At 57.3% G+C, this 19,308-nt stretch overlaps 1 protein-coding gene and 1 long non-coding RNA gene across 5 annotated transcripts in view; one reads left to right on the top strand and one right to left on the bottom strand.

Annotated features, from left to right (window-relative positions):
- The window catches only part of LOC139226262 (uncharacterized), a 73,439-nt gene that overhangs the window by 665 nt on the left and 53,466 nt on the right, over positions 1 to 19,308 (bottom strand). The gene's annotated exons all lie outside the window — the stretch shown is intronic.
- The window catches only part of spag5 (sperm associated antigen 5), a 38,897-nt gene that overhangs the window by 8,066 nt on the left and 11,523 nt on the right, over positions 1 to 19,308 (top strand). Inside the window, exons 7-18 of one of the 4 annotated variants that reach the window (XM_070856886.1) lie at positions 2,233 to 2,325; positions 3,890 to 4,018; positions 4,964 to 5,057; positions 6,942 to 7,089; positions 7,203 to 7,265; positions 7,943 to 8,117; positions 11,765 to 11,877; positions 12,886 to 13,060; positions 14,139 to 14,229; positions 14,649 to 14,702; positions 16,133 to 16,216; positions 17,629 to 17,749. In XM_070856886.1, the coding sequence (XP_070712987.1) occupies positions 2,233 to 2,325; positions 3,890 to 4,018; positions 4,964 to 5,057; positions 6,942 to 7,089; positions 7,203 to 7,265; positions 7,943 to 8,117; positions 11,765 to 11,877; positions 12,886 to 13,060; positions 14,139 to 14,229; positions 14,649 to 14,702; positions 16,133 to 16,216; positions 17,629 to 17,749 (1,340 nt within the window). Of the gene's footprint in view, positions 1 to 2,232; positions 2,326 to 3,865; positions 4,019 to 4,963; positions 5,058 to 6,941; positions 7,090 to 7,202; positions 7,266 to 7,942; positions 8,118 to 11,764; positions 11,878 to 12,885; positions 13,061 to 14,138; positions 14,230 to 14,648; positions 14,703 to 16,132; positions 16,217 to 17,628; positions 17,750 to 19,308 lie in introns of all 4 variants that reach the window. The other 3 variants (XM_070856885.1, XM_070856884.1, XM_070856887.1) reach the window with 3 other exon arrangements.

Below are 19,308 nucleotides of genomic sequence, written 5' to 3'. Positions count from 1 at the left end.
CTTTGCGTCATCACTGAGGGCTTTAGTGGTCCTTCCTCCTCTCAAACCACACGCACAGCGAGAGTGACTGCTTTCTGCCTCGACAGCACCTTCCCGGTGCAGCGCGCTCCCTCATGCTGCTGAGCCAAGTCATTCCGCTTCACAAATACAAAGGCTAATGGAACGTTGGCCTTTATCTCCAGGGGGCCTGGAGCACAAAGTGCAGGAAGTGAGGCTGCCGCTATACAAAGCCCTGGTCAGACCCCGTCCGGAGTCACTGCGCCCAGTCCTGGGCCGTGTCCCACAGGGAGGATCTATCGGCCTCGGAGGCCGCGGCTAAAAGGGTTAAATTTATGAGGACAGGTTCATAGAATAATGCCGCACAGGAGGAGGCTATTCGGCCCATCGAGTCTGCGCCGGCTCTTTTGGAGCAATCCAGCCAGTCCCCCCCCCACTCTCTCCCCATAACCCTACAATTTTATTTCTCCTTCAAATAGTTATCCAGTCCCCTTTTGAAGGCTACAAATGAATCTGTGTCCACCACTCTCTCGGGCAGTGCATTACAAAGGATTTTCCTCGTGTCGTCTCCGGTTCTTTTGCCATTCCCCTTTAATCTGTGCCCTCTGTTTGTCGACCCTTCAGCCATTGGAAACGGCTTGTTTTTATTTACTCTGTTTCAACCCTTCATGATTTTAGACACCTCCTTAACCTTCTCTGCTCAGTGGAGAGCAACCCCAGCTTCTCCAGTCTCTCCACATAAGTGAATTCCTTCAGCCCTGGGACTGTTCTGGTCAATCCCCTCTGCACCCGCTCCAAGGCCTTCACATCCTTCCTAAAGTGCGGTGCTCAGAATTGGACACAGTCCTCCAGCTGGGGTCGAACTCGTGTTTATATGGGTCTAGCATAACTCCCTTGCTTTTGCACTCGCTGCCTCTAATTCTAAAGGCCAGAGTCACGTATGCTTCATTAGCCTATCCTGCCATCGTCAGCGCTTACTGCACAAAAGTCAAGGTTGCATTAACTAGGCTTGTTCTTCCCTTCAGTTGTGAAGATTAAGGGGTGATCTAATTAAGGTGTTTAACACAATTAAAGGATTCGATGAGGTCAATAGAGAAACTATTCCCTCTGGTGGGGGGAATCCAGAACAAGGGGCGTCACCTTAATATTAGAGCCCGGCCGTTCAGGGGCGATGTCTGGAAACACTTCTTCACACAAAGGGCCGTGGGAATCGGGAACTCTTCTCCCCCCCCCCCCCCCCAAAGGTTGTGGACGCTGGGGGTCAATTGGAGCTTTCAAGATTGAGATCGCTAAATTTTTGTTGGGTCAAGGTATAGGGGGATACAGAGCAAAGGCGGGTAACTGGGGTTGAGATACAGATCAGACATGATCTGATTGAATGGCGGAACCGACTCGAGGGGCTGAATGGCCTCCTCCTGTTCCTGTGCAACAGGCTCGAGGGGCTGAATGGCCTCCTCCTGTTCCTGTGTAACAGGCTCGAGGGGCTGAATGGCCTCCTCCTGTTCCTGTGTAACAGGCTCGAGGGGCTGAATGGCCTCCTCCTGTTCCTGTGCAACAGGCTCGAGGGGCTGAATGGCCTCCTCCTGTCCCTGTGTAACAGGCTCAAGGGGCTGAATGGCCTCCTCCTGTTCCTGTGTAACAGGCTCGAGGGGCTGAATGGCCTCCTCCTGTTCCTGTGTAACAGGCTCGAGGGGCTGAATGGCCTCCCCCTGTTCCTGTGTAACAGGCTCGAGGGGCTGAATGGCCTCCTCCTGTTCCTGTGTAACAGGCTCGAGGGGCTGAATGGCCTCCTCCTGTTCCTGTGTAACAGGCTCGAGGGGCTGAATGGCCTCCCCCTGTTCCTGTGTAACAGGCTCGAGGGGCTGAATGGCCTCCTGTTCCGAGAAGAGGTGCTTTGGGGTGATTGAGAGGTTTGATAATGTGCTGCATAAATGGAAGCAGCCTGGCAGAACAGAAGCGGGACCTGCTGATATCCTGGGTGTGGTTTGAGGCAGGGACCTTCGCTTACTACTCCCCACCCGGGAGCCGGGCACTGCCAGTCAGGGCAGCTCGGTAATGGGCAGGCAACTCTGTACCCAGCGGGCGGCTGTAGTGGGCGAGCATGTGGGCATCTCTGTAACCGGCGGGCGGGCAGCGCTTTTCCAGTTCACGCATGAGGTGTGTGTCGCCGAACCTGCGCTCTGATCAATGGCTCATGTTTGAAACCTGACTGTGTTCCCTCTTGTGCGCTGGCAGCATGGTTTATGTGGGGAGTTTGAGATGCTGGTAGAAACCATGGGAACCACCTATCAACTGATGGCCGATAAGCAACAGGGACTCCGTGTGCAGGTCAGTGACAACTTGCTCCTCTTTATAAAGACTCACTGGCAAGTCCAGCATTTATTGCCCATCCCTAATTGCCCCTTGAGAAGGTGGTGGTGAGCCGCTTTCTTGAACCGCTGCAGTCCGTGTGGTGAAGGTGCTCCCACAGTGCCGTTAGGGAGGGAATTCCGGGATTTTGACCCAACAACGATGAAGGAACAGCCGATATATTTCCCAGTCAGGATGGTGTGTGACTTGGAGGGGAACGTGGAGGTGATGGTGTTCCCATGGACCTGCTGCCCTTGTCCTTCTAGGTGGTAGAGGTCGCGGGTTTGGGAGGTGCTGCTGAAGAAGCCTTGGCGAGTTGCTGCAGTGCATCTTGTAGATGGTGCACACTGCAGCCACGGTGCGCCGGTGGTGGAGGGAGTGAGTGTTGAAGGTGGGGGATGGGGAGCTGATCAAGCGGCTGCTTTGTCCTGGATGGTGTCGACCTTCTCGAGTGTTGTTGGAGCTGCTCTCATCCAGGCAAGTGGAGAGTGTTCCATCACACTCCTGACTTGTGTCTTGTAGATGGTGGAAAGGCTTTGGAGAGTCAGGAGGTGAGACACTTGCCGCAGAATACCCAGCCTCTGACCTACCAGTATTTATGTAGCTGGTCCAGTTTAGTTTCTGGCCATGATGACTTCCTGGGTACGTTAGCACAGTGGTTGTCACTGGACCAGTAATGCAGGGGCCTGGACTAATGATCTGGAGACGTAAGTTCAAATCCAACCACGGCAGCCGGGGAATTTAAATTTAGTTCATTCAGTAACTAAATGTGGAATAAAAAGCTAGTATCAGTAATGGTGACCATGTAAAAACCCAACGGGTTCACCAATGTCCTTTAGGGAAAGAAACCTGCCGCCCTTACCCGGTCTGGCCTATAGGTGACTCCAGTCTCACAGCAATGTGGTTGACTCTTAACTGCCCTCTGAAATGGCCCCGCGAGCCCCTCCATTGTATCACCACAATCTTCCCAAGGGAATTCGAGATGGGCAATAAATACTGGCATTGCCACAATGCCCACATCCTGATGGTGAATTTAAAAAATGTTGATGGTGGGGTGGTTTGACGATGGTAATGCTGTTGAATGTCATGGGGAGGTGGTTACTCTCGCTTGTTGGAGATGGCCATTGCCTGGCACTTGTGTGACGTGAATGTTACTTGCCACTTATCAGCCCGAGCCTGAATGTCGTCCAGGTCTTGCTGCATGTGGACACGGACTGCTCCATTATCTGAGGAGTTGCGAATGGAACTGAACATTGAACATCAGCGAACATCCCCACTTCTGACGTTATGATGGAGGGGAGGTCATTGAAGGATTTGTTCCCCCCCCCCACCCCCACCACCCCCCCGACCTCTCTCAAGCCACAGACCAAGGGCTAACCTTCTCTTAGACCACAGCCAGAGCTACTCTCAACAGCCCGCTGCGGTAGTTATAGGGAGCGGTGCGGGGCCGGGGTGTGTTTTCCCGTCCGATGTTTACAGTTCTGATTGGAAAGTGCCTCTGAAGTGTTTTGTTCTAAAGGTGACTGTGTCTGCACAGCTGCAGGCCGCCCGGGAACTCTCCTGCCAGAGCAGGAGCCAGCTGCAAGCCATGAGCCAGGCCACAGCCAGCGCCCTGGGAGAGCAAGCAGCACTGAGGACGCAGGTGGACGAGGCCACGTGGAAGACGGCAAATGTGAGTGTTGGCCTGGTGTCGAAGCCCTCACCACCCGTCACTCTGAATTAAAACCGGAGCAAATGGCTTCAACCCAGTGTTGTCCAGTCGGAATCGCTGACCAGCCCCAGGTGTTGCTATGGCGACACTGTTTTAGCCGCACGCACTGATTGTAGCAGAAACCGCCTCGCTGACAATGGAGGGTAAATGTGGTTCAGACGGGGATATTTGCTGAACAAACATCTCCCGCCGCTCAGTGACCGAGGGGGTAAAGCTTCCCCAACGATCAAAGCACACACGCTCTCTCGGCCTTTTCCCCCCTCCATTTTACCCACAAACCCACAGAAAGGTTAAAGTTCACACGCGCACACCGTGCGATTAGGAGTATCGATCATGTGACCAGCGCTGGTGTCCGACTCGTGTTTTACTGATCAGGAATGCAATCCGCCCCATCGGGATTCCCAGTTAGCCGCTGGGAGATGGTTGGGTGTTTGGGGCAGGCACTGGCACTGTACAGCGCTACTCCAGTTCCTCGCTCCGCTCTGCTGGCACCAGCCCACGGCCCCAGCGTGTTCACTATAGATTCATCGAATCACATGGCACCAAAGGAGGCCATTCGGCCCATCGTGCCTGTGCCGGCTCTGTGAAAGAGTGATCCAATCAGTCCCACTCTCCCTGCTCTTTCCCCACAGCCCTGCACATTTCTCCTAATGTAGCATGAACGTGATTTGGTTTTAATTTATTTGTAACGGCGCTGTGCTGGGATCGCTCCTACTCCAGCAGCACACCCAGCAATCCCATCAGGGGCTTTTTAATTTGGGACGGGGCTCAGGAAATAAACCCACAAGTTGCGTTCCCCTACACAGGACAGTTAGTGTCGGTGCCTTTTATCGTATTCTCCTTCGTTTAAGACCCTGGCTTGTTATAAATGTGAATTGTGTATAAATACAAGTTCTTGCGGCCCAGATGCAGCAGGAGTTGGAGCAATCGACCTACGCACTCCGTGAGGCGCTGGACAAAGGCAAACGACTGACCTGCGACAACCTGCAGCTCAAATCCGGTAGGTGATCATAGTGTGAACTCGGATATCCTATCCAGGGCACCTGTGGATTTCTTTTTTCCTCGCTTGACTAAGTTTAGGTGTCAGCTGGGGCTCTGGGTAGCATTCTCACGCGCTCTCTTTCTTTCTCGCTTGCCTCTGTGTCCAAAGGTCGCAGGTCCAGAGACTTGATCCCATAATTCAGGCTGACACGCCTAGCGCAGTACTGAGGGAGCGCCGCACTGTCGGAGGGGCAGTACTGAGGGAGCGCCGCACTGTCGGAGGGGCGGTACTGAGGGAGTGCCGCACTGTCGGAGGGGCAGTACTGAGGGAGCGCCGCACTGTCGGAGGGGCAGTGCTGAGGGAGCGCCACACTGTCGGAGGGGCCGTACTGAGGGAGTGCCGCACTGTCGGAGGGGCAGTACTGAGGGAGTGCCGCATTGTCGGAGGGGCAGTACTGAGGGAGCCCCGCACTGTCGGAGGGGCAGTACTGAGGGAGCGCCGCACTGTCGGAGGGGCAGTACTGAATTTCGGACGAAACATTAAACCGAGGCCCTGTCTGCACTCTTGCGTGGATGTAAAAGATCCCACGGCACTATTTGGAAGAAGAGCAGTGAATTGTTCCCGGTGTCCCGGGGCCAACATTTATCCCTCCACCAACATCACTAAAACAGATTCTCTGGCCATTATCACGTTGTGCTGTTTGTGGGAACTTGCTGTGTGCAAATTAGCTGCTGTGCTTCCTACATTACTTTATTTATTTCTGTAGGTCACCACTGGGGCAAGTGGAGTTGTGCTGGGATCCACTCTGAGCCCAGTGTTCTCACCACTTCCAGCATTCTGAGGAGAAATTCCAGTGCTGGGTGTCGGGCTGATGATTTTACCTGTAAATCAGAAGGGCTTTGTGTTCAAGGCCGACTCCAGGGACTAGCATGCATGATGTAGGCCGACACTCCCAGTGTGGGGGTGTGACACTGTCAGGGGCGTAGTTATTTGGACCAGTGTCTTTAACCCCCTTCCACCCATGACCAGATGTTAGACATTAAGAACCGAGAGAGTTCTCTCGGAGTCTGGGCCAACATTCCTCCCTCAAGCCAGCTGCCAAACAACAGATTCTCTGGTCGCTCATTGATCTTGCAGGTTGTGGGATCTTGCTGTGTGCAATATGGTTGGTGCCGCACTTTGGGACTGGCGCATGATGTGAGTGCAATTGGTATTTGACGATGAATTGACCCCTCCCTCTCCCTGCCCCGGTTTTATTTTCTGTGCCTTCAATGGAAACGGTGAGGATTGCAAAACGGTAGTGGTGGGGGTGGGGGGGTTGTGGGGGGGGGGGGGGGTGGTGGGGTGTGTGGGGTGGGGGGGTGTGTGGGGGGGGTGGGGGGGGTGTGTGGGGGGGTGTGTGGGGGGGGTGGGTGGGGGGGTGTGTGGGGGGGGTGTGTGGGGGGGGTGTGTGGGGGGGGTGGGTGGGGGGGTGTGTGGGGGGGGTGGGTGGGGGGGTGTGTGGGGGGGGTGGGTGGGGGGGTGGTGTGGTGGTGGGGGGGGGGGGTGGTGGTGTGGGGGGGGGGGGGGTGTGTGGTGGGGGGGGGGGGTGGTCGATTCGCAATCGCCCGTTCCGCACCAGCGCCAAAGAGCAATGTCACTCTCCTCCGCCGGGTGCTAAATGAATGCAGCTCTGGGCTTTCCCCAGGCTGTGTGTTAGGCTGTTGGCAGCAGGAGTCGGAGCCCACCCGCCCCAGTCACACACGCTCGAGACCCGGGGGACCCAGTCCCTCACAGACACTTGGGTTCTGTAAGGGGCGGTGCCTGATTTGCCGCGGTGAATGGTGGGGAGGGAGGGAGAGGGGGGGGGCGGGTGCGGAGCACGCTGGCGGCCCTGTTTTAACCCTCCGATGCCCGTTGCAGGGCTGGAGAGCCTGAGCGAGCAGCTGGCCGGGGTGGAGGAGGAGCGAGACAAGCTGATGAAGGACAACAGCGGATACTTTGTGGCGCTGGCAACGGCCGAGGCCGCGCTGAAACTCTCGGCGGCTGCACTGGCCGAGAGGACGGAGAGGTGAGTTGGCCTGTCACCGAGCCATGGGGCCACCTTCCCTTCTGTGGTTGGATTGTGCGGCAGTAAACATTCACGGCTGTAACCGTATCGACCTCTCTTTCCCGTCCCCCCAGGCTGCAGACCTGCGAAGCAGAGAGCAAGGAGCTGGTTGACACTCTGAGGGAGAAGCTGCAAAGGTAACGGTGTGCAGAGTGTTTGGCCCGAGTCCTACACCACTCGCTGATCCATTGGCTCAGAAGCACTTGTAATAAGTGAGCCAAACAGCCCATAATCGTAAAAGGCTGATGGACTGTTGGGTTTTATCTCGAAGGTGTGGAAGTTGTTCTAAGCTCTAGTCCGACTCTGTCCGGAATCACAGCGCCCAGTCCTGGGCCCCGCCCCTCGGGGAGCATATATTGCCCTCGGAGGGAGGCAGCGCAGACTCACCAGACCGATACCGGGGCTGAAAGGGTTAAATCCCGAGGGCAGGTCGCACAGACTGAGCTTGTGTCCCTCGAGTGTAGAAGATTAAGGGGGGATCTGATCGAGGGGTTTAAGATGATTAAAGGATTTGATGGGGTAGAGCGAGAGAAACTATTCTCTCTGGTGGGGGGAGTCCAGAACAAGGGGCAGGACCTTAAAATTAGAGCCCGGCCGTTCAGGGTGATGTCAGGAAGCACTTCTTCACACACAGGGCCGTGGGAATCGGGAACTCTCTCCCCCCAAAGATTATGGGTGCTGGGGGTCAGTTGGAGCTTTCCAGACTGAGATCGATGGATTTTTGTATCAGAAACAGGTTCTGAATTCTCCTTTAGTCACTTTTTGTGCAATTTTATTTTTATATAATTCTCTTTACCTGGTGTTTGTCGCTCAGTCTGGAGGAGGCTATGGATCAACTCGTGCAGGAGAAGGAAAGTGTGGAGTTGTCCAGGGTGGAGTCTCGGGCTCAGGTCGCCCGCCTGACCAGGGCCCTGAAGCTAAAGGATGAGGAGCTGCAGAAACTCTCCGACATACGGGCCCAGGCTGCACTGGTCACCGACAACAACGAGGTAACCGGGCGAGGGGAGGGGGGGGGAGGTGGGGGGGGCTGGGGCAACGGGAGAGGGGGGCTGGGGCAACGGGAGAGGGGGGTGCTGGAGCAACCGAGCAACGGGCGGGGCGGGGCAACGGGAGGGGGGGGGGCTGGAGCAACGGGAGAGGTGGGCTGGGGCAACGGGAGGGGGTGCCTGGGGCAACCGAGCAACGGGAGGGGGGGCTTGGGGCAGGGCAACAGGAGAGGGAGGGCTGGGGTAACTGGGCAAGGGGATAGAGGGCTGGGGCAACGGGAGGGGGAGCCTGGGGCAACCGGGCAACGGGAGAGGGGGGGGCCTGGGGCAACGGGAGAGGAGGGGGCCTGGGGCAACGGGAGGGGGAGGCCTGGGGCAACCGGGCAACGGGAGAGGGGGGGCCTGGGGCAACGGGAGGGGGAGGCCTGGGGCAACCGGGCAACGGGAGGGGGCTGGCCTGGGGTAACTGGGCAACGGGAGGGGGAAGGGCCTGGGGTAACTGGGCAAGAGTGTGCTAGGAGGGTAGGCGTGTAGTTCACACTCGTTTGATCCTGAAACTGGCATGTGGCTTGCTGCCCGGCCAGGCCTCCGCGAGGGTGGGCAGTGCGATTGACTAACGGCCGGACCCCCCTGTCGTCCTGTAGAAACGACAGGCTCTCGATGTTAGAGCATCCTTTCTATCCCAACCCCCCTCTCCGCATCCCCTCCTATCCCCTGCCTAGTGCCAATTATACCTGAGCCTCTCTGCGATTCCCTATTGAGAACCTGCAGTTTCCGTGACCTCTTTCTTTTTTCTGGTTCTCTTGTGCGTGTGGTTCTAAATTACATTTTTTGACTAAAATTACAAAAGATTGCAAAGCCCCAGCAGGGGCTGGTGGGGCATTTAATCAGTAGGCATGCGGATTTGCATCGCCCCCCCACCTCCCACATCCTAGGGGAAGGACACCTGCCATTTTTAGCCTGACCTACTTCTGACTGCACTCCAGAGCGATGGCCTGAATCTGGGAGCTTTTCCCAGGAAATTGGGTTGCCATCCAATTATCGGTACAAATGAGCTTTTAGAAACTTCATGCATCACTTGTCCGACATGCTCGAGGTACGAGAGCCCATGGACTTGGCCCTGACACGCAGGCCGGACACTGGAACCACTCCGCCCTCAGCTTTCTGCCCTCCCTTAAAAGCAGTTGTTGCTCAAACCCTCGGCTGCACTTCTGTCGCTGCCAGATTCGCTGTTGTTCTCCCCGGGCAGAGCTCCAGCTCACTTGGACCCGGGCCTGGTCCCCGGGCAGAGCTCCACCTCACGCTGACCCGGGCCTGGTCCCCGGGCAGAGCTCCACCTCACGCAGACCCGGGCCTGGTCCCCGGGCAGAGCTCCACCTCACGCAGACCCGGGCCTGGTCCCCGGGCAGAGCTCCACCTCACGCAGACCCGGGCCTGGTCCCCGGGCAGAGCTCCACCTCACGCAGACCCGGGCCTGGTCCCCGGGCAGAGCTCCAGCTCACGCAGACCCGGGCCTGGTCCCCGGGCAGAGCTCCACCTCACGCAGACCCGGGCCTGGTCCCCGGGCTGTAACCCGGGCCTGGTCCCCGGGCTGTGAGCGTCCTGTAACTCGGGCCAGATGTTGTTCACCTGGTTGTCCCCATGTCTCCCAAACACCCTCGTCGCTTCCCTCCCCCCCTCCCCCCCCCCCGAGTTCCTAGGTTGCATTGAGTTTCAGAATAAAGGGTCGCCCATTGAAAACTGAGATGAGAAATTTCTCAGAGGGTTGTAAATCTGTGTAATTCTCTGCCCCAGAGAGCTGTGGAGCCTGGGTCATTGAATATATTTGAGGCGGAGATAGACAGATGTTTGAGTGACGAGGGAGTAAAGGGTTATTGGGAGCGGGCGGGGAAGTGGAGCTGAGTCCATGATCAGATCAGCCGTGATCTTATTGAATGGCGGTGCAGGCTCAAGGGACCAATTGACCGACTCCTGCTCCTATTTCTTATGTTCTTGTGCTTTGTTCCAGCCTCCTTCTGCAACCTCCTCTGGCTCGAGGTCATACTCTGATCTCACTGGTTTACTCTCTCCTCCCAGCCTCCACTCCACTCACTGTGGCACTGCCTTCTGCCACTGCACCACTCAACACTGGCACTCGCTCACTGAACCTCTCGCACTTCATGTCTCTGACTTAACCTCTTTGGTCACCTCCCAACCCTGGTCCCATCCATCCGCGGCTGTGCTGAAGGTGCTCTAAGTTCTGTGTGGGTCGGGGCACTGAGGTTCATTTAATAAACCCATGAGATTTTCAAGATGAAGAGAAAAAATACTCTCTGGGGAGTGGGTCAGTAACCAGAGGCCAGAGGTCATGGATTTAAAATCACTGCCATAAGAGTGAGAGGGGAGATGAGAATATTTGTCACTGAGCTGTCGGGATCTGGGACTCTCCGCCTGAAAAGGAGTGGAAGCTGATTCTATCAGTAATCTGTAATGGGAGTTGGTGGGGAGGGGGAACGGACAGGGTCACGGGGACACAGCGAGGGGGGGAACGGACAGGGTCACGGGGACACAGCGAGGGGGGGAACGGACAGGGTCACGGGGACACAGCGAGGGGGGGAACGGACAGGGTCACAGGGACACAGCGAGGGGGGGAACGGACAGGGTCACGGGGACACAGCGAGGGGGGGAACGGACAGGGTCACAGGGACACAGCGAGGGGGGAACGGACAGGGTCACGGGGACACAGCGAGGGGGGAACGGACAGGGTCACAGCGAGGGGGGGGGAACGGACAGGGTCACGGGGACACAGCGAGGGGGGAACGGACAGGGTCACGGGGACACAGCGAGGGGGGAACGGACAGGGTCACGGGGACACAGCGAGGGGGGAACGGACAGGGTCACAGCGAGGGGGGGGGAACGGACAGGGTCACGGGGACACAGCGAGGGGGGGAACGGACAGGGTCACAGCGAGGGGGGGGGAACGGACAGGGTCACGGGGACACAGCGGGGGGGAGGGGGAACGGACAGGGTCACGGGGACACAGCGAGGGGGGGAACGGACAGGGTCACGGGGACACAGCGAGGGGGGGAACGGACAGGGTCACGGGGACATTGCCGGGGGGGGGGGGGAACGGACAGGGTCACGGGGACACAGCGAGGGGGGGAACGGGAACGGACAGGGTCACGGGGACACAGCGAGGGGGGAGGGGGAACGGACAGGGTCACGGGGACACAGCGAGGGGGGGAACGGGAACGGACAGGGTCACGGGGACACAGCGAGGGGGGAGGGGGAACGGACAGGGTCACGGGGACACAGCGAGGGGGGAGGGGGAACGGACAGGGTCACGGGGACACAGCGAGGGGGGAGGGGGAATGGACAGGGTCACGGGGACACAGCGAGGGGGGAGGGGGAATGGACAGGGTCACGGGGACACAGCGAGGGGGGAGGGGGAATGGACAGGGTCACGGGGACACAGCGAGGGGGGAGGGGGAATGGACGGGGACACAGTGAGGGGGAACGGACAGGGTCACGGGGACACAGCGGGAGGGGGGACTGAGCACCACTGGTCTGTCACAGAGCCGGCACAGGCACCACGGGCCGAATGGCGGCCTCCTGTGCGGTACGTTGCAATGATTCTAAACCCTTGCATATCCTGTTTGTTCTCTCGTCAGTTTATGGAGCAGGAGCTGAAGTTGTCACGGGAACAGCTGACAGAGACGGAGGGGCAGCTCAGTGAGCAGGTCCGCCTCCTGCACACTCGAAACCTGCAATGTGAGGAGCTGCGGTGAGTGAGTGAGCTCCACCCACCTTTCCCCCTCCGCGCCCTCCCCCTCTCCCCTCTCCCCTTCCCTCGCCACCCACCCTCGGCCTGATCAAAGCACGTGTCTGCCTGGTGCCAGGGGAGTTGCAGCTGACTCCATGAATCGGGGACAGGGAGTCATCCACCCAGATAAATGGGAAGAATACCATTCCACGTGGCGACTGTAAACAGCCGCTGGTGCGGTACAGGAGCTTTAGCCATTCCAAGCATTCCTGGGGAGGGGTGGACACTGAGCGGGAGTCGGGAGATGGGTGGGGTTAAGGAAGGCGAGTGCAGGGGGTTGATGCTGAACCCTTGGAGGCAGAGGGGGAAGGAAACAGCAAATTGCTTAACGTACTAAAGCGTCCCCAGGTGCCTCACACATAAATGGACACCCGGCCAGAGACACGAATATCGGGTGGGGAGACAGCCAGCTTGGTCAAAGGTTTATGGAGGGAATTCCAGAGCTTGGGGCCTTAGCAGCTGAAGGCACGGCCGTTAATGGTGGGGTGGGGGCAGGGGGGAGATGTACCAGAGCCAGAAAGAGAGGGTTCTGGGGCTGGTGATGGAGATGGGTCGAGGCCATGAGTGATTTAAAGAGGTTGAGAATCTCACGCATCAGCTCGCTGGCTGTGAGCTGGGGCTTTGGTTGTTGCAAGATACAGAGGTAAAAGTAGTCTGGGGGGGGGGTGGGGTGGGCACACGGGGTGGGGTCGGGGGGGCGGTGGCTGTGGAAGCTGAGGTTGGATGCAAGGGGGGAGGGGGTTGGGAGCTGGGGGCGGGGAATCGGGAGCTGGGGGTCACGGTGTTGGTCAGTAAGTCAGGAATCGAGGGTCCTGGAAACGATGTGCTGGGGTTTGAGAGCTGACCGTTGCTGGGGTGGAATTCTCCTCCCATCCCCCTCACACACGGGCTGAACACAAGCTGTTGCCCCAATCTTGTACGATTCTCAATGCTGCACCAGTTAAAATGTTTATTGTTTCTCTCAACCAGGGCTCGGTGTGGACACTTCCAAATGAACCTGGCCACGGTGAAGAATGATGCGCGGGAGATGTTGCTGGAGATGGGGGAGCAGATGAGTCAGGCCATGGTGGAGGTCTCGTCCCTGAAGGGGCAAATGCAGGATGCCACCAAGTCAGCTGAGGCCGCTGTGAGGGATCGACACCAGGTGTGTGTCCTGCAGCTCACGGTCCTGCACTCTGCCTCCCGGCTCGGGAGCAGAAAGGCCACCCAGCAAAGCTGTTGGTGAAGTCAGTCAGTGCGCTCATCACCATCCTCTCCATCACCAGGACCCACCTCCGGAACATCGCCCGTCTCCCCAACTGCCTCAGTTACTCTGCTCAAGCCCTCATCCATTCCTTTGTCACCTCCAGACTCGACTATTCCAATGCTCTCCTGGTCGGCCTCACTTCTTCCGCCATCCGTAAACTTCAGCTTATCCAAACCTCTGCTGACCCCGTGTCCTAACTCGCACCGAGTCCCGCTCACCCATCACCCCCTGTGCTTGCTGACCCCGTGTCCTAACTCGCACCGAGTCCCGCTCACCCATCACCCCCTGTGCTTGCTGACCCCGTGTCCTAACTCACACCGCGTCCCGCTCACCCATCACTCCCTGTGCTCGCTGACCGACATTGGCTCCCGGTCCGGCAACGCCTCGATTTCAAAATTCTCATCCTTGTTTTCAAATCCCTCCATGGCCCTCACCCCTCTCTATCTCTGTAATCTCCTCCAGCCCTACAACCCCCCCGAGATATCTGCACTCCTTCAATTCTGCCCTCTTGAACATCCCAGATTATAATCGCTCCACCATTGGTGGCTGTGTCTTCAGCTGTCTGAGCCCTAAGCTCTGGAACTCCCTCCCTAACCCTCTTTACCTCTCTCTCCTCCTTAAGATGCTCCTTAAAACCTCCCTCTTTGACCAACCTTTGGTCACCCCTTATATCTCCTTGTGTGGCTCTTATCAAATTTTGTATGATTCCGCTCCTGTGAAATGTTTTCCTACGTTAAAGTTGCTATATCCATGAAGTTGTTGGTGTACGGACGGTGCAGTGGGGAATCCACTGATTCCCATAGTGACCCTGCTCGAGAGTGTGCAAGTTTCACCATCGTCTCCTTACGCTCTGGACACTGGGGCAGTGGACCAGTGTGCTGGGCCGGGCTGCGGCCTGGGTCAGCGGGGCCGGTTAATTTTGGTATTCGGTGTCTCCCTGAAATCTCCATGACATTCAGTCCTTTGCTTTCTCCAGAATCATCCACGGGCCGGGGCAATTGGGACTGACCAACCAGACCCTGCATCCTCCACACGGGCGGCAGAGGAGACTGCCCAGCCTAGCAAAGGTAAATCCATTGGAGGCAAGGGGCAGGGCGGGGTGGGGCGGGATCGAGGCAGTGCGTGGGGGGGGCCCGGTATCGAGGCAGTGACGGGGGCTGTGCCCAGCACCAACCCATGCATTGCCTCCCAATCACTCCTGCTGGGTCCATGCATTGGCTGTGGACAATGCCCAGTTTGGCTGTGACACCTATTGTAGTCAAATAGCTTTCCAATGCTCAACTGACCAGGCTCACACATGGAGCATAGCTACTGGCTGAGGCACCACGGGGTAGCTGTGGAACTGAACCCCATGAAGAGACAGCTCCCTCAGGAGAGGGGAGTCAGGAGGGTTTAATAATACAGCCTTGCTGGGGTGTTGGGACTGAACAGTAGTGTTGGATACTTACCGCAAATTTGTCTCTCTTCTTGCCGTCTGGTTTCACAGAGCTTCAGGAAGGGGCTGTGTGTGGCATCGAGCCGACAACGACTATACCAGGGGGTAAGATTTCAGCACATAACCAGTGCATCGCTGAAATATACAGCCGTAGTCTAGCTTTTATAAATGGAACTCCCCAAACCGTGCTGTACCTGTCCTGGGAGTGTTTGATGGGACAGTGTAGAGGGAGCTTTACTCTGTATCTAACCCCGTGCTGTACCTGCCCTGGGAGTGTTTGATGGGACAGTGTATAGGGAGCTTTACTCTGTATCTAACCCCGTGCTGTACCTGCCCTGGGAGTGTTTGATGGGACAGTGTAGAGGGAGCTTTACTCTGTATCTAACCCCCTGTACCTGCCCTGGGAGTGTTTGATGGGACGGTGTAGAGGGAGCTTTACTCTGTATCTAACCCCGTGCTGTACCTGCCCTGGGAGTGTTTGATGGGACAGTGTAGGGGGAGCTTTACTCTGTATCTAACCCCCTGTACCTGCCCCGGGAGTGTTTGATGGGACAGTGTAGAGGGAGCTTTACTCTGTATCTAACCCCGTGCTGTACCTGCCCTGGGAGTGTTTGATGGGACAGTGTAGAGGGAGCTTTACTCTGTATCTAACCCCCTGTACCTGCCCTGGGAGTGTTTGATGGGACAGTGTAGAGGGAGCTTTACTCTGTATCTAACCCCCTGTACCTGCCCTGGGAGTGTTTGATGGGACAGTGTAGAGGGAGCTTTACTCTGTATCTAACCCGTGATGTACCTGTCCCGAGGGTAACATGCCCACAGTGGGATGTACGAATCTCCTTCATCTGATGAGCACACAATTAATTGAAGAAAAGATGAAGTAATTGGCAGTTGCGAGGTGTGAGGTCAGTCGGGGAATGACTCCCGCCTTAACATTCCAGTTGGCCCCTTCCACTCTTACCATTAAACGTTCAATTCCGTTTGATTTGGAGAGGTGCTACTGTCTTGCAAACCTTCTGAATGGTCAATACTGGAATGAAACAGAATATTGTAGTTGCCTTTGCTCAGTGGACCCTCTGCTGTCCTGTAGTCAGTGTCCATCGACACGGCACCACCTCAGTGCATTGAATTTCAAATGACCACATGACCTATCACCACTCTTAGCCCCTGGGCCCTCAGTCCCCACCCCCTGTCCCTCTGACACTGGTCGAGTGTTCTCAGTCGGAGATGTTCAACGAGCATCTTTGTCGTTGTGGCCCAGAACTGCTAGAGACCTCTGGTCGCCCCTCCACTTGGAGGCAAAGTCTTTGGCTGTTCGAGCCCCACCCTCCAATTTCTTTCTTCCTTCCCCTCTGCCTCGTTGTCTTGTCTCCCTCCTCAAGGTCTCCTGTGGGCCGTGCATGTGATGCTCACCCTCCCATTGCCGCTCGCTGCCCTTTCGGCCGTGTGCTGAAGTTTGCTCGTTAAGCTTGCGGCGTAGACAACGCCGTTTGCAAGTTAAGTGCGAGTGTAACGTTTCGCGGTGTCTGTCTTTGCAGAGAGTGGCGCAGAAGCTTCTCTCACCATCGGAAGCTGTGGTGGTGCCTTCACCAGAGTTGAGCCCGTAACGCCCAGGAAAGCGAGTGAGTTGTTTGCAGGAGCTCTTTGGAGGTTCAGTCGTTCGGAGAGTGGGGAGCTGTGCGGTGGGGTAGGGGGGGGCCGGAGAGTGAAGAAACTGGCAGGATCTGAGTAGCAGCAAGGGGCTGCTAAAGACTCTGGGTTAGTGCAGGACACCAGTAACAATTGGCCGGGACATTCTTCCCCCCCACCCCCGCCTTGAATACCGGTTGGGCAGGCAGGCCCCGTTGGCCCTCTGGTAACGTGCCCAAGCAGCCATTTTTCGTGTTGTTCGGTTATTCAACTGTGGAATGTATCATAGCCGAGCTTGATCTGATCGCCCCCTCACCCTCTTGTTTATTTTTAACTGATTAACTCCTTGGTTGGAGTAGGGTGTAGAGGGATTTGATATCAACCAGCGGTTTGCTAATATTGCTCTTTGGGATTCCAGTGAAAGGACTAAGCGTGCTTCTGACATCGAGTGCCACAATGCTGCTACTGCCATTTTGTGCTGGCAACCCACCCCAAGTTGGCCAGGTCCTGAGTTCGGAAGAAGTGGGGAACGAGTTTGGTTGCAGCCTCTGTTTGTGCCTAAAGCGGCTCTGACCTCAGTTAATTTGCTCTTCCCGCTCCCTGCAGTGCTGAGGGAGTGCTGCACTGTCGGAGGGGCAGTACTGAGTGAGCGCCGCACTGTCGGAGAGGCAGTACTGAGGGAGCGCTGCACTGTCGGAGGGGCAGTACTGAGGGAGCGCTGCACTGTCGGAGGGGCAGTACTGAGGGAGCGCTGCACTGTCGGAGGGGCAGTACTGAGGGAGCGCTGCACTGTCGGAGGGGCAGTACTGAGGGAGCGCTGCACTGTCGGAGGGGCAGTACTGAGGGAGCGCTGCACTGTCGGAGGGGCAGTACTGAGGGAGCGCTGCACTGTCGGAGGGGCAGTACTGAGGGAGCGCTGCACTGTCGGAGGGGCAGTACTGAGGGAGCGCTGCACTGTCGGAGGGGCAGTACTGAGGGAGTGCTGCACTGTCGGAGGGGCAGTACTGAGGGAGTGCTGCACTGTCGGAGGGGCAGTACTGAGGGAGTGCTGCACTGTTGGAGGGACCGTCCTTCAACTGAAACGTTAAACCGAGGCCCCGTCTGCCCCCTCAGGTGGACGTAAAAGATCCCACAGCACTATTTCTAAGAAGAGTAGGGGAGTTATCCCCAGTGTCCTGGTCAATATTTATTCCTTAATCAACATAACAAAAACAGATTTTCTGGTTATTATCAAGTCGCTGTTTGTGGGAGCTTGCTGTGCGCAAATTGGCTGCCGCGTTTCCCACATTACAACAGTGACTACACTTCAAAAGTACTTCATTGGCTGTAAAGCGCTTTGGGACGTCTGGTGGTGGTGAAAGGCGATATATAAATGCAAATCTTTTTTCCCTTGCGGCTCTCGCAGTTGAAGACACCCTGTTGCTGAGAGTGGGCCAGCTGCGGGAGGCCATGCAGAGGTTCCTGGACGGACGTTCACTCACTGACCGGACGATGCAGCAGCAGGTACAGGACCTGCAGCAGGAGATGTAAGTCTAGTGCCTGAAACAGCCACAGTCCCTTTCCAATCGCCGTGCTCGGGCTGACGTTGACACCTGGTGTAGGTGCTCAGGGGCAGGCCAGCGCGAGGTGACCTTTGTTCCATAGTGCTGCATTAGTGGCACTGATGGGTGTCGGCCACGAGTCGGGGCAGCACTCTCGCCTCGGAGTTAGAAGGTCGTGGGTTCAAGTCCCACTCCAGAATCTTCAGCATGGAATCCAGGCTGACACTCCCAGGGCAGTGCTGAGGGAGCGCCGCACTGTCGGAGGGGCAGCGCTGAGGGAGCGCCGCACTGTCGGAGGGGCAGCGCTGAGGGAGCGCCGCACTGTCGGAGGAGCAGCGCTGAGGGAGCGCCGCGCTGTCGGAGGAGCAGCGCTGAGGGAGCGCCGCGCTGTCGGAGGGGCAGCGCTGAGGGAGCGCCGCACTGTCGGAGGGGCAGCGCTGAGGGAGCGCCGCGCTGTCGGAGGGGCAGCGCTGAGGGAGCGCCGCACTGTCGGAGGGGCAGTACTGAGGGAGCGCCGCACTGTCGGAGGTGCCATTTTTCGAATGAGACATTAAACCGAGGCCCCATCTGTCCCTTCAGGTGGACATAAAAGATCATACCACACTATTGGAAGAAGAGCAGGAGAATATTTAGCCCTCCACCAGCACTTAAAACAGATTGTCTGGTCATTGATTTTGTTGCTGTTTGTGGGAGCTTGCTGTGCACCGATTGGCTGCCAGATTTCCTACATTACAACAGTGACAATATTTCAAAAGTACTTCATTGGCTGTGAAGCGCTTTGGGAAAGGTGCTATATCAATGCAAGTTCCTTTACTGCCTGGTGGAATGAGCTGTTGATGTTGGCCTGGTGAGGTGAGTTCCCGGGTCACCAGCTCTGGTCCCTTGCTCCGAGACCGTCCGTTGTGTGTCGGTCAGTGAGTGCTGCCCAGTTTGATATCTTCTGGGGCGACGTCCGTCAAAGCTGATGCTGTCTGCGGGGGTTCCTGGATAGGGAGCAGCAGCAGGAACTTTGGCTGTAACTGGCCCCTCCCCTCGGTACCCTTTCCAGGAGCTCCAAGCCCCGCCCCCCCTACCGCCGGTGTGCCCCTACTGCTGCCCACGGTGAGATTGGAAAAATTAGCACAGCCCGGGGCTATGAAACCTGGGATCCTTCTGTTCCCTGTGGCCCAGCTACTCACTGGGCAATCTCCAAGTGCAAGGTTTGCAAAACGTTCTATTGCCGGTCTGTCGAATGAGCAATTTGCCAAAACAGGCCGGAAATCGGGAGAAGGGCAGCTCCCGTCACCCACTCCCCCTCCCACGGGGGTCTGCTTTCTCTCCCTCCCCTCCTCCCAACCAGAGAGTCCAGGCTTCCAGAGCCAGAACGCTTGGGGGGGCTATCCATCCCCACACCCACCCAGCCCCTTGACTGCACTGCTCTCGCGGGGGGGGGGGGAAACTTGCTACACTGCTCTCCTGGCGGGGGCGGGGGCGGGGGGGGAGGGGGGAGGGGAGAGAGAGAGAGAGAGAGACTCGCTACACTGCTCTCCTGGCCGGGGGGGGCG

This window comes from Pristiophorus japonicus, chromosome 16, assembly GCF_044704955.1.
Source record: "Pristiophorus japonicus isolate sPriJap1 chromosome 16, sPriJap1.hap1, whole genome shotgun sequence".
Taxonomy (NCBI): domain Eukaryota; kingdom Metazoa; phylum Chordata; class Chondrichthyes; family Pristiophoridae; genus Pristiophorus; species Pristiophorus japonicus.
The sequence above is the reverse complement of the archived record's forward strand: the minus strand, read 5'-3'. Positions and strand labels throughout refer to the sequence as shown.